The sequence below is a fragment of the Haliotis rufescens genome, unplaced genomic scaffold (assembly GCF_023055435.1).
Source record: "Haliotis rufescens isolate VD_foot unplaced genomic scaffold, xgHalRufe1.0.p SCAF_19, whole genome shotgun sequence".
Lineage (NCBI taxonomy): Eukaryota > Metazoa > Mollusca > Gastropoda > Lepetellida > Haliotidae > Haliotis > Haliotis rufescens.
In genome coordinates, this window is record NW_025963879.1 from 25,547,209 (window position 1) to 25,565,175 (window position 17,967).

At 42.1% G+C, this 17,967-nt stretch overlaps 2 protein-coding genes across 5 annotated transcripts in view; one reads left to right on the forward strand and one right to left on the reverse strand.

Annotated features, from left to right (window-relative positions):
* LOC124143270 (sodium-coupled monocarboxylate transporter 1-like) overlaps nt 1-17,967 on the reverse strand; it is a 45,900-nt gene that overhangs the window by 25,441 nt on the left and 2,492 nt on the right. For 2 of the 4 annotated variants that reach the window (XM_048399097.1, XM_048399096.1), the window contains exons 1-4: nt 9,494-9,885; nt 7,746-8,120; nt 1,160-1,297; nt 885-936 (exon numbers count right to left, since the gene is read on the reverse strand). In XM_048399097.1, coding sequence (XP_048255054.1) covers nt 885-936; nt 1,160-1,297; nt 7,746-8,093 — 538 coding nt within the window. In that variant the 5' untranslated portion in view covers nt 8,094-8,120; nt 9,494-9,885. Of the gene's footprint in view, nt 1-884; nt 937-1,159; nt 1,298-7,745; nt 8,121-9,493; nt 9,886-17,967 lie in introns of those variants that run through there. The other 2 variants (XM_048399098.1, XM_048399099.1) reach the window with 2 other exon arrangements.
* Nucleotides 12,884-17,967, forward strand: part of LOC124143269 (ankyrin-3-like) — a 38,196-nt gene continuing 33,112 nt past the window's right edge. The window contains exons 1-2 of the mRNA XM_048399095.1: nt 12,884-13,012; nt 13,096-13,133. The gene's annotated coding sequence lies outside the window, so the exon portion shown is untranslated. The remainder of the gene's footprint in view (nt 13,013-13,095; nt 13,134-17,967) is intronic.

Genomic DNA, 17,967 nt, shown 5'->3' on the forward strand with positions numbered 1-17,967 from the left:
GGTGGGGAATTCAGTGTGTGGGTGGGGATATTCAGCGTGTGGGGGTATTCATTGTGAGGGGGGGGGGGGGGTGAATTCAGCGTGGGGGTGGGTGAATTCAGTGGGTGGGTGGGTGGGTGGATTCAGTGTGAGGGGGAGGGATTCATTGTGAGGGCAGGGGGGATTCAGAGTGGGGTAGGAGGGATTCAGTGTGAGGGTGGGGGAATCACTGTATGGGTTGGGGTGGGGGGATTCAGTGTGAGGGTGGCGGAATTTAGTATGTGGGTGGGGAGTTACCTTGACTGAGCGCTAGTGCCGGGGCATACATCAGAGGTGGGGGGATTTAGTATGTGGGTGGGGGGATTCAGTGGATGGGGGGGATTCAGTGTGAGGTTGGGGGGATTTAGTATGTGGGTGGGGAGTTACCTTGACTGAGCGCTAGTGCCGGGGCATACATCAGAGGTGGGGGGATTTAGTATGTGGGTGGGGAGTTACCTTGACTGAGCGCTAGTGCCGGGGCATACATCAGAGGTGGGGGGATTTAGTATGTGGGTGGGGAGTTACCTCGACTGAGCGCTAGTGCTGGGGCATACATCAGGGATGGGGGGATTTAGTATGTGGGTGGGTGGATTCAGTGGAAGGGGGGGATTCAGTGTGAGGTTGGGGGGATTTAGTATGTGGATGGGGGGATTCAGTGGAAGGGGGTGGGGGTTGGGGGTGGGATTCAGTGTGAGGGTGGAGGGATTTAGTATGTGGGTGGGAGGATTCAGTGGAAGGGGGTGGGGGGTGGGGATTCAGTGTGAGGGTGGAGGGATTTAGTATGTGGGTTTGGGGGACTCAGTGGAAGGGGGTGGGGGGGATTCAGTGTGAGGGTGGAAGGATTTAGTATGTGGGTGGGGAGTTACCTTGACTGAGCGCTAGTGCCGGGGCATACATCACAACCCCCATGTAGATCACCTGAAATATAGACAATGTTATTATCATCCAAATCTGAGACTCAAGGAACTGAAATTCAATCTGAAAAAATTAACGTAAACATGTCTCAAAATCACTAATCATGCACATAAGCTGATATTATATTATTTTAAACAATTTGATTTACATAAAATAATTAACATCTTCAATGTTACGGGTAGCTCTTCAAAAGCCAGTTACATCCCTCGCGCATGCAGTGCCTTACGTCGCATCCCTCGCGCATGCAGTGCCTTACGTCGCATCCCTCGCGCATGCAGTGCCTTACGTCGCATCTCACCATTTCAATTGTAAAGGTGGCTGAACCGAGAACCCGGATGTAACCGTTGAAACGTCGCTCCAAGTACTGAAAACAGAGAACCAAATGACCAGTCTCCGTAACATTTCTGATGGTAGCAGTCTACAATTGAGGGTGACATGTTTCCCATTGGTTTCCCGTTTTCCTCCCCAATGCAGGGATTACCTGACCCCCTGTGACGCAGTTGATTACAGGTGTGTCATGCAGAGCTCGAGATAGCTGCGTATTTGCGTGAAATATCTTTAAATAAACTGGAATACGTAGACAAATCGAATTCTAGCGTATCGAATACGCAGGATAAATTATAAATACCCTTTTGAAATAAAATTATTGTGCATTCTACGACTGTTATATAAAATGATTGTGTATCAACCGATCGCCAAATTCGATTGCCGACTGTTACATTCGGGAAAGTTTGTGCGACAAACAAACTGATAGATGCCAATTTAAAAGCACATCGCCTAGTCAATGTACACGTTGTATCTTAAACAGTCGCTGATTGGTGATAAAAAACACAACAACTTTCTCACAATGCTAGGTTTTGCAAACAAAAACAGCTTCCCGGAAAGGGAGCTGCAAGCAGACATAATTACTACATATAGTTCTAAATGAATTACAGGGATTGTTACGAAACAGGTTTCAAGTTAAGCTACTCAAATGTCAAGAAACAGATGGGTAAATTTTTTTTGACAGACAGGCAGTAAAGCCAGTCACCGAGCCTGACCGCCCTATCCTTTGAGTCGCCTCTTACGTGAGTGAGTGTGTTGGAGTTAAGGCTGCTTTTAACAGTATTCCAGTTATATCACGGCGTGTCAGCTTAATGTGGGATGAATGCCCAAGTGATGCAGGTCTCCGACGTTTACCACTTCGGTAAAACCCACGAGCACGGGTATGGTGCTGACAGACCTAGAAACATAATCGGGGTGAACCGGGATTCGAACCCACAATCCAAGGTTTCTGGCGTGCCCAAGGGACGCAACTCTGCACAGCGAATCGCGGCGCCTCAGACGACTGGGCCACCCGTGCCCCCCAAACCCCTGGGTAAACAAATAGCTGATAATAGCTGTAATATACGCTTTAATTTATTTTCAATAGCGTATTTATTGTTTTTCTTGCGTATTTGATACACTTGGATTTGATTTGTCTGCGTATTTCAGTTTATTTAATGCGTATTTTACGCAAATACAAGCTCTGACATCGGAACATGAAATACTGAAAGTTTTAAGAAATAACGTGTTTTGAACTTTTCTTACTTAAAAAAATAACTTTGAAAGCTGAACTGTATTTTAGCTTTTAAACAATAGATAGCTTAATTTAGTAAAAGCACCAGGTCCATGTTGAGTTTTCGAGCGCCCTAACTTATCCACGATTAAGCTGGAAAGACAAGGAGGCGGGAGATCTGATAGTACCACTCAAAGTATGTGTGATGCCGCCCTGCCTGTACGCCCCCTATTTTATTATAGAAAACCCAGCGTTGTGATAGAACACTGCTTCGGTGTTGATATTTTCACTGTTCCTCTACTTCTGTCAGCCACGTGTGGATATTCATTCCAGCACTGATTTTGTCACACATTGCAGGAGTACCGTTATGTCGCTATCCAGCAGCGCGCAGGTCAACAATGCCAGTCTATATCTGACTGGGAGCATGTCTCTGTGTTATGCGGACATGCTGTCGTGTTTGTCGAAATAGCTGCGTAACTATTATCTTGAAGTGTATGTCATAGTAACCGGCGACACATTTCCGAGTCGTGGTGACATCTATAGATGGTGTAAGAAAGCAGATATACAGTGTGTCACATCGCGCCTCGACATTGTGGTGGGCGGTCGGGTAGCCTCCTGGTTAAAGCCTTCGCTCGTCACGCCGAAAACCCGGGTTCGATTCCCGACATGGGTACAATGTGTGGAGCCCATTTCTGGTGTCCCCCGCCGTGATATTGCTGGAATATTGCTAAAAGCGGCGTAAAACCATACTCACTCACTCGACATTGTGGTCAACCATTGTTTAACTTAACCAACATTCATTCACCCAGTCTCCGTTTGTAATAGTATCGAAGAAATATCCTTTATTTATAATTTTATAAATGTATGCTTAAATGAAGTATGCTTAAAGTTTATTAAGACTGTTGTGTAGCATCGATAACATTATCCACTATTATACTGGAAAGTGTTATCAGTGCGATACACCAATACGATAATCAGGACATCACGATCCGATAAATATGCAAATGATGTCACCGGGCAGGAACTACTTTTGAGCCACACGCATCGATACAATGTCTGCTTGATTACTAAAGTATTGACTAACGTTCTAAATATGATTAGGTAGGCATTTCCCGGCGTGTGATGATCCTGTTGACCCTCATGGCCGCAAATAATTTGGCACTATATTATAGATCGGGCGGTTTACTTAAACATTGTATTCATACGCGGTTTCTAAGGTTTCTTAGGGGCACGGATGGCCCAGTCGTCTAAGGCGCCGCAATTCGCTGTGCAGAGTTGCGTCCCTTGGGCACGCCAGAAACCTATGATTGTGGGTTCAAATCCCGGTTCGCCCCGATTATGTTTCTAGGTTTGTCAGCACCATACCCGTGCTCGTGGGTTTCATCGAAGTGGTAAACTGGAATACTGTTAAAAGCGGCGTTAAACCCAACTCACTCACTCTAAAGTTTCTTGAATGAAAATACGTCTTAAACATTGATTATTTTTAGAATGACATTATATGGTGATTATAACCCTCGTGCGTTTTCGTAAATAAATATCATATATTACAAATAACCTATATTTGTCATTCCCGCCAAAAACTCCTGAATATTGCGACCAGAGAGTAATCTTGTTTCTACAGCTGAAGTAAATAAATAACAGCTAGGTCACTGTAAGTCACTGATCACTGACATGTGATGGTATTTGTTGTGCCAGGTATTGATGACTTATACTACCCAAAAGAAGTTAAAGAACACCCGATTCGTTCATATTACAAATAAAGATTCTCTGTCATTCCATTCCATGACAGAGTATCTGTAGTAATATGAAAGAATACTTTTACTTATTTTGAGTAGAATATATCCTTATAAGGAATAGTTCAATTATGTTCTGACCGCCTCTGTGGTCTAGTGGTAGAGCGTCCGCCCGGAGAGCGGAAGGTCCGGGGTTCGATCCGCGGCCGCGTTATACCAAAAGACGTTTAAAGATGGTACTTGTTGTTACCCTGTCTGGCGTTGGCGTAAGGGGGTAAAACAAGGACTGGTAGGCTCGGAGTCAGTATACTGTGTCTGAGTGGGGTATTCATGTTAAACTGCGGCATAGATTATACATGGAATCCTGACCATCAACCTTCAAGATACGCTGACGTTTTGTAACGGCTTTGCTTGAAGTCAACGATTTTGATGAGAATTCTCTTTTACAAACAAATACATCTCTCCTATCCTGAACTGTCCCAAAATAGAAGCCAGGGAATAAACAATTAGGCAAAAATCCCCACGGCTAAAAAAAGATTAATCGAAAAGATTATGGGTTAGAATTGGTCTTCAGCAATTCATACATGTCGTAACAGGCGACTTAGGGGATCGGATGGTCAGGCTCGCTGACGTGATGCATGTCATCGTACCTCAATTGCGTAGATTGATGCTCATGATGTCAATCATTGGATTGTCTGGTTCAGACTCGATTATGTACATACAGACCGACGTCATATAGCTGGAATATTGCGGAGTGAGGCGTTGAACAAGCATCACGGAACATGCTGTCTCTACACCCCGCACTAGTGTAAGAGGCGACTAAATGGATCCGGTAGGTCAGGCTCGCTGGTTTAGCTGTTACCGTTCCCTGTCGGCGGGGTTCGCGGCTCACACTATCAATCACGTGTTTGTCATGTCCAAACTCGACTATTTACAGACCGCCGTCATATAGATGGAATATTTGTGTGGAGCGGTGCTAAACAACAAACAGCAAAGCTCAAGAAGTGTGGCTCAAAAGGACGTCCTTCTCACATTGGCTGTTTCCAGCTGTGCGTTCTTGAGGCATGTGAGATGCACAGATACCTTTTCTGACCCGGAATCGGATCAAGTGCTGATAGAAATGCTTAAATGTTCCCAATTAGATATTATGCCATTTCTTCATAAATGTTTCAACAAACTCTTTGATAATCAAATATTTCCAAACAGTTGGTCTTGTTCAGAAATAGTCCCTCTACATAAAAAAGGCGATCCGAGAAACCCTGACAACTACAGGGGGATCTCATTAATGAGTGTTCTGGGGAAAATTTTTACCTCTGTTTTGAATAACAGGCTTACTAACTGGGCAAATATGAGAGATAAGATACCGGAAGTTCAAGCTGGTTTTAGAAAAAATTATTCAACCGTAGATCATATTTTTACATTATATGCTGCAATTCAAAAATGTCTAACACGTCGTAAACACATGGTTTACGTTGCTTTTATTGATTTTAAAAAGGCATTTGATACAGTTGATCGTTATAAATTATGGTGTTGTTTAAGAAAAGCTGGACTACAAGGGAAGATGTTTAATATAATACAATCAATGTATTCAAATATCAAGTCATGTGTACGTAGTGATTATGGTGTTACTGATTTTATCGATTGCCCATCTGGTTTACGTCAGGGATGTATACTGAGTCCTCTGTTATTTTCGTTTTTCATAAGCGAATTATATTATGAAATCTCAAGTAACGGCAAGCATGGTATACAGATGTATCCTGACATCCTTGAACTTCTTATGCTCCTTTTTGCCGATGATGTTATTTTACTATCTGACACTGTTATTGGTCTACAGAATCAGTTGAATGTATTAGATAAATATACTAAGGAATGGAATTTATCTGTAAATTTAGATAAGACAGAAATTATAGTATTCAGAAAAGGGGGTCCTTTAAATTTTAGGGAAAGATGGTACTTAAATGGACAACAAATTAATGTAGTTAATGGTTATAAGTATCTCGGCATAATGTTTAATTCAACACTAAATATGAACAAATGTGTATCTGACTTATCACTGCGAGGGAAACGAGCTTTACTTAATATAATGTCTGTTTCACATAAACTTGGAGTTATTACTCCAAAAGTATTTTTCAAATTATTTGATACTCAAATACAGCCAATTTTATTGTATGGATCTGAAGTGTGGGGTTACCGAAGATATGAATGTTTAGAAAGAATTCACCTACTGGCATGTAAAAAGTTTCTTCGCGTTGGAATAGCAACACCAAATAATATGATATATGGAGAATGTGGAAGATACCCACTTTACATTAATTCACAAATAAAGTGTTTAAAATATTGGTTTAATATCATCCGTATGCCAGAACATCGGCTTCCGAAAAAAGCTTATAACATGCTCTTTCATTTAGATAGTATCGGTAAGGTTACATGGGTATCGCATATTAGGACACTATTATTCTCACATGGATATGGGTATATATGGCTTAACCAATCTGTTGGTGATCAACATTTATTTCTAAATGATTTTCGTAAAATAGCAATAAATATGTTCTATCAAGGGTGGCAATGCAACTTGGAAAATAGTTCACGTTATGATTTGTACAGAACATTTAAGACTCTATTAGAGCCAGAAAAATATCTATCAGTTTTAACAAATAGTCACCTAAGAAATGGATATATTAAATACAGACTTGGCTTGTCAAAACTTATGATTAACTATGGACGGAATATATCACTTGAAAGAATACAAAGAATTTGTCCATTCTGTAACTCTGCAATAGAAGACGAAATACATTTTACCTTTGAATGTCCTTATTATGCAGAATTACGTACTAAATATATACCAGAATGTTTCTTATCTAAGACAAGTAGAATAGCTTTTGTTTCTATTTTGTCATCGAATGATGCCGATGTAATGTTTAAACTGTCTTTATTTGTAAAACATGGGATGGAACTACGAAATAACATGTTGAGTGGAAATTCATAATTTTTAATTACCTCACCCTATAAAGTCCTCATGATTATCACCGATTGTTAAATGAATGTTATATTTATATAATTTTTGTTGTATCTCCCAATCTGTAAATTCTCACCCACTGTATTTATCTGAACTTGTATATGGGCCGATGGCCTTTGATACAATAAACATCTTTGACTTTGACTTTGACCCGGAATCCACAAGCTAACAGAAGGGAATGAAATATGATTGTGAGATTATCTGCATGTGTTGTTTTACGGGGCAGTCAGCAATAACACCATGGCAACGAAGGGGATTAAAAAGATACAGCTATGAAGAAAACCAAACGAACCTGGTATTGGATGCTGAGGTTACTATGACAACGAAAGAAGATAAAAAGATACAGCTATATATAGTCACACAACCAAACGAACCTGATGGATGTTGTGGTTACTATGACAACGAAAGTAGATATTTAAAAGATACAGCCATATAATGTGACACAAACCAAATGAACCTGGTGTATGTTGTAGTTACTATGGCTACAAAGGCATATACAAATACATAGCAACGAAGACAGACGAACCTGGTATCCGCTACTGAGGTTGAGACTGGTGAACATTGGGACGAAGACAAGGGCACTGACGATGTAGACGGGGATGTAGCCGATGGCGTAGAGCCAGTAGATGCCGCCGTTGTTGTAGATCTCGGACGGTATGCCGAGGATGAAGACAGCAGACATGAAGCTGACGCAGATGGAGAAGGTGACGGGGATGAGGGTCATCTTCCGGTCTCCCGTCAGATGGGCGTCCATCGTTATGGCCTTCCGCCGAGCCTGGCATGCATAGAAGACACCGATGGCGGAGGACACTGCGAGCATCAGGATGAACAGGAGATAGTCCGCCCAATGGAAGGTTCGGCTCGACGCCGCCATTGTCGCGGAGGAAAGCAAAAGGAAGTGCTGGAAGAAACAATGATAACATCAATATGGCGAAGAGAAATGTGAACTTCCGGTTTGATATCGCGTTAGACTGTACACTGGGAAAGTGTCTTGGCGACATCACTTGAGTTTGGTTGTTGTTGCTCTCAGAAATATTCCAGCTATATGACGGCGGTCTGTAAATGATCGAGTCTGAACCAGACAATCCAGAGATTGACATCATGAGCATCGATCCACGCATTTGGGATACGACGACATGCATCAACCAAGTCAGCGAGTCTGATCAACCGATCCATTAGACGCCTCTTACGACAAGCATAGTCATTTTTTCCAGCTATATGACGGCGGTCTGTAAATGATCGAGTCTGAACCAGACAGTCCAGAGATTGACATCATAAGCATGGGTCCACGGTCTGACCACCCAATCCTGTTAGTCGCCTCTTACGACAAGCATAGTCGCCTTTTAGGGCAAGAATGGGTTGCTGTTAGAGTAAGACATTGGGACTACAATCACAACTGCAAGCACTACAGGAGAAACTAGGTCTAGGCAAATCAAATTACGTGTACGTCTGTTTTACAACGGCAATAACCGATCCTGGCCTTCTTGATTGGCTAGGGAGATGTCTGAAGTGCATCTGATCTTTTACTGTGTACTATGTTACCAAGCTTCTGTTCAAACACGAGCAAACTGATTGATTGCTGTAGCCATTGTATCTTTATCAGGTCAGGGACATTCGAAACCCTCCATTCATAACAAAAGAAAGGAGCTCGCAACCTACTCTATCTTATCAATATAGCAGACCTAGTTACAAGACTGCTCTGTCTATCTGTACCCCACATATATCAACAAGGTTGCTCGCAACGTATTCTACCTATTTGATCTGTATCTCACACGTATTCGTACAAGATTGCTCGCAACGTTCTCTATCTTTATCCCACATCTTGTTAATAGACTGCTCGACCCGTGAAGATCCGGGTTAGAATAAGTCTTCAGCAACCCATGCTTCCCGTAAAAAATGACTGCTTGTCGTAAGAGGCGTCTAATGGATCGGGTGGTCAGACTTGCTGACTTGGTTGATGCATGTCGTCGTATCCCAAATGCGTGGATCGATGCTTACTGGATTGTCGGCCCAGACTCGATTATTTACAGACCGCCGTCACATAGCTGGAATACAACAAACAAACAAAACAAACAATAATAGACTGCTCGCAACGTACTCTACCTATATCATAATATGTATCCCACATCAAGTTACAAGACTTCTCGCAACGTACTCCAGATTCTGGTCTGCATTGCAAGACCATAACGTATTAAATACGCCATTTTACATAGTCTAGAGATACAGAACAGATACGTCAAGTACAAAACAATCTGTGAAAACGTAACAACTTACATTACGACAGGAATCCAATCACCACGTCTACCATGACGTCAGCAGAGCCGTTGACCTCAAGCACGCCTCTACATCGTGCTGTGACATAAAGAGAAGGGGTGATTCCCTCAGACGCCGTCTAAAGGCTCAGCTCGCTCCACCAAACACCGCAGTCCGATTATGTATTCCAAGGAATAATAATCGCCTCTTTACTCGTTGCCACGGCAGATTAATCCATATCGAACCCTGCATAGAAAACACGATGATTAAGGAGACTAGAATCAAGCCTCGGCTGTGAAAGGCTGGATGGTCTGCGTCCCGTCATTGCCATCTGTCTGTGTGTCCGCGTTCATCTGTCATCCTGTCACTCACACGACACCAGGACTGCTATATATGCACACTGCTAAATGAGTGCGTTGTTTGCAGCACAAGCTTCTACTTCAGTTCTAGCAACTAAACAATCCCAAGGACCACCTTCAGTACACAGTGCGGGGTGGGGTGAAATTTGGTTCATGATTATAGAACAGATATAGTGACATGCCTGCATATATGTGTGTGTGTGTGTGTGTGTGTGTGTGTGTGTGTGTGCTTGGTGCGTGCGTGCGTGCGTGCGTGCGTGCGTGCGTGCGCGCTTCTACTTGTTCTAAAAAAAGGCGGTTTTATAGAGCTCGCCCACTGAGATACCATGCCGCAGTATAACATGGACACCCCACTCAGACACAGTATACTGACTCCGAGCCGACCAGTCCTTGTTTCATCCCTTAATGTGGAGCGCAGGCAGGGTAACAACACGTACCTTCTGTTAGCTCTTTTGGTATGGCGCTGCCAGTGATCGAACCGCCGACCTTCCGCTCTCCGGAAAAGTGTAGACCACTAGACCACGGAGGCGGTCTACATTCAGTTCGATGTGAGCAAATGTCATACAGTATGTACTGTAGTAGGCCCCGCAAGTAGCTGAGAAGGTGTGGTGAAATAGTACCGTTAAGGAAGGAAAGTTGAAGAGTGAGTGAGTGAGTTGGGTTTAACGCCGTTTTTAACAATATTCCAGTTATATCAAGGCGTGTCAGCTTAATGTGGGAGGAAAGCCAGAAGTGATGCAGGTGTCAGACGTTTACCACTTCGGTGAAACCAACGAGCACGGGTATGGTGCTGACAAACCTAGAAACATAATCGGGGCGAACCGGGATTTGAACCCACAATCATAGGTTTCTAGCGTGCCCAAGGGACGCAACTCTGCACAGCGAATCGCGGCGCCTTAGACGAGTGGGCCACCCGTGCCCCCTAAAGCTGAAGGACGGAAGGGTATTGGAAAAGTGGTGGATGCTAGAGCGGAAACTGGGATGAAAATGGGATTATTTTATAAAATATATGCTCGAGGGTCAGAAAGTGTGGGAGAGTGATATTCCAACCAAACCGCGGCGGCCTATAAATGAACGAGTCTTGGCCACACAAACCTGGGGGTGATAGCGTGAGCAATCATCTAAATCACCGAGCACGAAGACCAGATGAAATTATTCTCTTGAACCGTACGTCTTGTGGCAAAAGGGGATCATCTATAAGACGCGTACGTGCAGGGTGTGTGAATGAAATGTGGAAAGATGGTTGTGACTGTCATTTGGATTGTGGAGACTATCGATACCACTCAAACTTATATGGGGATATTGACAGTTCATACATTATTTTATTACCTACGAAGGCAAACATATCTGGGTTCATAAATAGAGAATACTACACTCATTCACGTTAGATACCATTTTTACGACACGAGTGGACTTTCTAAGGTATCTGACCGAGCGAAACTTATGGTAATTCAAGCGCAATGTTGTAAGTACGAAGGACACCTATAAGAAAATTTGAAAAGTCACATTAGCGACGCGCTTTGAATATCGGACTAACAGTCGGCCACTCGATCGCACTGCCGGTGTCCCGTCTGTGCAATCAAAATGGTTTGGTTTCCTTGATCTATCAGCTGAATTTATATCATGTTCGTACCATTTTGGAAGAGGGAAATCGAATTGTTCGCCAAAGACATTCATGTTTACTGTACCACCCTATACTGAAGACGTGAAAATCAACAAACTCAAGTCTGCTTGCATGTCAGTGACAGCTTCGAACGATCGAAGGGCAAGGTCACCACCGGAATAAGAAAAGACAACCGTGATCTTCTCACAGCGTTTTACGCTGGAGATAGGGAGTGTTATTGTTCACATTTGGAATGTTTGGGGCCACAAAATCAGAAGTCAGGCACACTTCCATGGAGTTTTCGAATTATTTGTATCAGAACTGTTCACTTTTAGTGATCTGGTCGTGCACTCGTGTACGTTCATTCATTAACAACACCTCCCGAAACAGCGCCACAAAATACACTTCGAGGGGGACACTGATGGCACAACCGGATCATCCCAAGTAAGTCTGGATATCTGTCCAGATAGTTTAAACAGACTTCATTTCACCACGCTTATCCTTTTACGTTAAATCAAATTGAAAGTTGCGACAACGGTCGGGTGCGTCACGCTCATGGTGACCCTCGCTCTATTGATCGGTAGTCGTACATTGTAAATAGATATAGCTCGATTATATAATGTCTGTAGAAGCTCTAGATCTATGCATAACTTATATATAATGCAAAACAAATCTGATGCGTGTGACTATTTTGTTTGGTTCAATAAAGTGTTTGTAAATACCTCTCGTTCTCATTAATTTCTTCAGTTCTTCCTTGTAGTTGCAAAATGAATGACGTCTCGCGATTTTTTATGAATGAAAAAAGTAATCCCGGTGTGACAGAGGTCACGGTTATCCAATCAAAACGAATAAAACAAGGTCAACCTTGTACGACACACGTGTGACGTACGGATTTAGTATCTTACCACCTGTATCTTCACCACGTGGGTAATAAAAAACCATACGTGCCCTAGGGTCATATCACGTCACAAGACAACAGTGTATTGTTTACGTCATCCGGACGGCATTGTTGACGTCAATCGAATCTTATTGTGACGTGGGGTACTTCACGCCTCTATATGCTTTTCCGACCATTCACACGCCAAAATCGAGTTTGAAAACACTAAAATGTTGGCCAAAATATTGAGTGAGTGAGGTGTGTTTAACGCCGCACAGCGAATTGCGGCGCCTTAGACAACTGGGTTACCCGTGCCCCCGGCCAAAATATTTGTGAGACTAGAGACTGATTCTATTTTTCGACAACAGTTTGTCAAACTAAACAAACCAGTTAGCAAACTCTTCACAATGTTTACACCCGGGACTGCATAGGTCCCAATCACCCCATGCTTGTAAGACCGCGCTATGACGAGGATAGAGTGGTTACGGAGGATATATATAGTCACGACCAGTCTAGTGAAACTTGTGAAAATCTAGAAGGACTAGTTTTTTTCTGCCAAAATCTAGTTATCATACACAACCACTAGTCCGAAATGGTGTTGTCGGGGCCCTCTGTTGGCAGATAGTATCCATGCGCGCACTGTTTGAGCCACTGAGAATTTACTCACATACCATTCATGTTGGGTATTGACAGTTTGACAGGTATTCAAAAGATTTTTTCTCTCGTATCTAGTCTATTGGATAGAAGACTTTTAAAAAATATATTTACGTCTATGCTGTTTCAGGTAACCTCTTGTCAACATCTGTCCGTGTGCTGCATCACGTGAGTCGCATGTCGCATTGCCCCGTAACACGGATACATGTCTTAAGTTACAATAAGCGAGATGTTGCATAGCTACGAAAGCCTATTTGAGTAAAAACCGTAGCTAAAAATGTTTTTTAACTCGTAATAAAGAGACTTAAGTTGTTACGAGAATAAAGTTGTAATAACGAGTTCTTTAAGGTCGTTATTTCATGAATAAAGTCGTTATTGAGAGAATAAATGTTAAAGTGGTACTATTAAAACATCGTTTATCAGTTATAGTGGTTATATTACTTTAATATGAAACCCTTGTACATCAGGACAGTATCACTCGAGGCAAGGACAGTTGGCTATGAATGCGTTATATATAACAGTAGCAGAGACCCAAATAGGCTTCGTACACATCTATTCATTGCTCACTGCTGAAGAGCTCTTGTAAACTTCATGTCTGCATTCAAACTGTAAGAATAGACACGTAAACTACGGTTATAACGAACACGCTTATAACGAACTGACGGATATAACGAACTTACTTTTTTGTCCCTAAAATTTTCTGTAGTTATGCTGTATATTTGCCTATAACGAACTACGGTTATAACAAACTAAAATTAGTGGTCCCTTTGAGTTCGTTATAACCGTAGTTTACTGTACATGTAAAGACATACGTGTACGTAGGCTGAAAGGGCTACATACATTATATGTGTTATTATAGTTGGGATATCTAATTTATTCATGCGTATTTAAACAAAGAAAATCAAAATTAATAGGTTTATGATTTATCACTAACGACACATTCCAGCTGTGTGACGGCGGACTTTAATTAATCGAGTCAAAGACAGAATCCAGTGACATATTGAGCAAGGATCCACGTTGTCGGGGTACGATGACAGACAGGCAGTAAAGCCAGTCACCGAGCCTGACCGCCCTATCCTTTGAGTCGCCTCTTACGTGAGTGAGTGTGTTGGAGTTAAGGCTGCTTTTAACAGTATTCCAGTTATATCACGGCGTGTCAGCTTAATGTGGGATGAATGCCCAAGTGATGCAGGTCTCCGACGTTTACCACTTCGGTGAAACCCACGAGCACGGGTATGGTGCTGACAGACCTAGAAACATAATCGGGGCGAACCGGGATTCGAACCACAATCATAGGTTTCTGGCGTGCCCAAGGGACGCAAATCTGCACAGCGAATCGCGGTGCGTAAGACGACTGGGCCACCCATGCCCCCTGCCTCTAACGACCAGCATAGGTTGCTGGGGAACTATTCTCACCCCGGTACCCCGTTGGGTTCACACGAGCTTGAACAAGACGAACTCCGTGGTTGGTTTATACGTCATCGGTGAGTGAGTGAGTGAGTTGGGTATAAAGGGCTTTTGGCAATATTCCAGCGGGGACTCCAAAAATGGGATAAACACATTGTACCCATGTGGGAACTGGAATCCGGGTTTTCGAGGTGACGAGAGGGCGCCTTAACCACTAAGCTACCCATCTGTGAAGATCCGGGTAAGAATAAGTCCCCAGCAACCCATGCTCGTCGTAAAATGCGGTTAATGGGATCGGGTGGGCAGGCTCGCTGATTTGATTGATGCATGTCATTGTATCCCAATTGCGTTGATCGATGCTCATGATGTCAATCACTGGAATATCTGATCCCGGCTCGATTCCTTGCAGACCGCTGCCATATATAGCTGGAATAATCCTGATTACAGTTTTAAACAACACACAGGCAACAATTATTCTCCCTCTAAGCCATTCTTGTGTTAAAAACAGAGTATTTCTACATTTCATGTAATGCAATATGTGGTGGGTTAGGAAATAGCAACCTTCACAGTAAAATGTCATGATGTGTGGTAATGGTCAGTGCACAGCATGTGGATCTCCTCGCCATATGTTACCAATTCCCGCATCACGTGACTGACATGGCGTATGCACACTAATGATTTTTCTCGGGTAACACTACCCAGTCATATTACTGGCGTGTTGATATTAATGTTATTTTTTTTGTCAATATTGCAATCTCATACAAATGCAGTCATCAAGGCAATTGAAATCTGTGTCATACACAAAGAGCATTTACGGTTATTGCACACGCTGTTAAATACATCATAGTATTTAATATATTGTAATATACGTGCACTGTCACGCTGGAAAATACATGAAAAAATATGTAATATATTGTAATATACGAGGGATGGTCAAAAAGTTCTAAGCCTGACTAACTTTCAACTGTGGGCCATAACAAAATGAACTGGTCAATGTAGTACATTGTTTATGTAGTTCATTTTATCATCCAAAACTGGCTCCCACAGGAGATATCGCTTGGATGAGATCAAGCGATATCTACACTATAGATATCGCTGCAATGAAATTACATCACAATGCTTTGCAGACCATTGTGACGTCACTGGTTACCATGACGTCACAATCAAATGACATCACTAATGGCTCTGCTACTGAAGCTGTTAGCAGTACCTTTTTACACTGAAGACACTGCTAATTACTGTCAACAAATTGAAGAAGCTGGAAGAATGATGTTGGATGATAAATAAAATCTCACCCTTGTGTCTTTTGATATCAAATATATCAACACTCGTTGATAAAAGTGGCAAAAATCCTCGGCAAGCCTCGGAATTTTTCCACATTTATCAACTCGTGTTGATATATTTGATATCAAAAGACACTCAGGTGAGATTCTCTATGTAAGTGTATTTGGTCTGTTGAGGTCGTTTGTATATTAGTGACAGCCAGTTGAACGTGATAGGGTCTAAATGGACACACGGAGCTCGAGATAAGCTGCGTGTTGGCGTAAAATACGCTTTTAAATAAACTGAAATACGTGGACAAATCAAATCCTAGCGTATCAAATACTATAAATACGCTATTGAAATCAAATTAATGCGAATACTACAACTGTTAGATACAATTATTGTGTATACTACAACTGTTATATAACATGATTGTGTATCAACCGATCGCCAAATTCACTTATTGACAGTTAAATTCGGAAAAGCTTGTGTGACAACCATACTGATAGATGCCAATTTAAAATCACATCGCCTAGTAAATGTACATGTTGTATCTTAAAATTCGCTGATTGGTGATACAAAAATAACAGTTTTTTCACAATGCTAGGTTTTGCAAACAAAACCAGCTTCCCGGAGAGAGAGCCGCAAGCAGACGGAATTACTCCACACACTTCTTAATGATTTACAGGGATTGTTACGAAACAGGTTTTTGAGTTAAAATACCCAAATGTCAAGAAACGGGTGGGTAAAAATTTTTGAATACCCTCTTAAAGTTGTGGATACCAAATCCAAATCAAACCACTTGGTGACATACACAAATAACCAAAACCTTATCTATAGCTCTGGACACAGAAATGGAGAAGAACGAGTACCGAGCAGTCATCAAGGTTTTGACTTCAGAGAAATGTACTCCCCAAGAAATTCATGACCGCACGTTACAAGTGTATGGGGAAAAGTGCCCCAGCTATTCCACTGTTAAACGTTGGGCAGCTGTGAGAACAAGCTAAGAAGATGACCCTAGGTCTGAACGCCCCTCAACTTCCATCAATGAAGATTTAGTCAAGGAAATAGGAAAACTGACAGATAGACATTTTACCCTTGCTGAACTTGAGGAAGCCACAGGTCTAAGCCATGGATCCATTGAAACTATATTCATGAACATTTACAGATGAATAATTTATCTTGCTCGTTGGGTGCCAAAGTTTCTAAATTCTGAACTTAAGGGAAAAAATACTGACATTGCCAAAGAAAATTTAGAGCTAACTGAGGAGGATTTCGTCAAATTAAAAAAGATATTAGTAACGGAAGATGAAACATGGGTCTGCGACTATGATCCCGAGTCAAAACATCAATCCATGGTATGGCACCATTCCACTTCTCCGGCACCAAAGAAATCAAAGTCTTCAAGACCAGTGAAGAAAGTTATGACCACTGTATTCTGGGAAGGGTGTCATCCTTGTTGATTTCTTAGGAAGTCACAAGACGATTAACGGTGCCTACTATGCTGATTTACTTCATTGCCTGAGAGATTATATCAAAGAAAAGCGGCGAGGAATGCTGACTGCTGGAGTTCTACTACTTCATGACAATGCCTCTTCTCACACCTCTCGATCGCGACTTGCAAAGGCTGCTGTGCGACAATTGGGTTCGAAGAGCTTCCTCACCCTCCACACTCGCCAGACCTGGCTCCAAGTGATATACACCTGTTTCCTTAACTGAAAGAACACCTTCGTGGATTGCGCTTTGATGACAACAATGACCTCAAAACTGCCGTGAATGAGTTTTTCAGGGTGACTTCAGAATACTTCTTCCTGACTGGAATTGAAAAGCTTCACTATCAATACGAGAATTATTTTGAAAAGCAGGGAGATAATATTGAAAAATAAAATTTAAAACACTTTCGCAATTGTTGGTTTTGTTTGTTTCACTCAGACGTTTTTTTACCAGCCCTCGTACGTGCATAATCACACTGGAAAATACATGAAAATATGAAATGATATAAAATATATATATATACGTGCATAGTCACTGAAAAATACATGAAAATATGTATCATTGTAATGTATGTGCATAGTCACTGTGGTTTAGTTTAAGATCCGCCTAAGTATGTGCAAATCTGGCTGCCAAATGTATGTTTCAAGTCTTTTTCATATCGGGGCATCCATATTATCTGGATAAAGTCTCCCTGGTCATGTGGACTTGTGATAACAAGTTCATGCCCTAGCATTAAAAAATGTGAGAAATATTGTTTATTCGTGTGGTGTACGCACTCTGGAGATTCAGTGGCATACCGTCGGCTTTTTGAGGGGGGGGGTAACCATGATGGTTATGT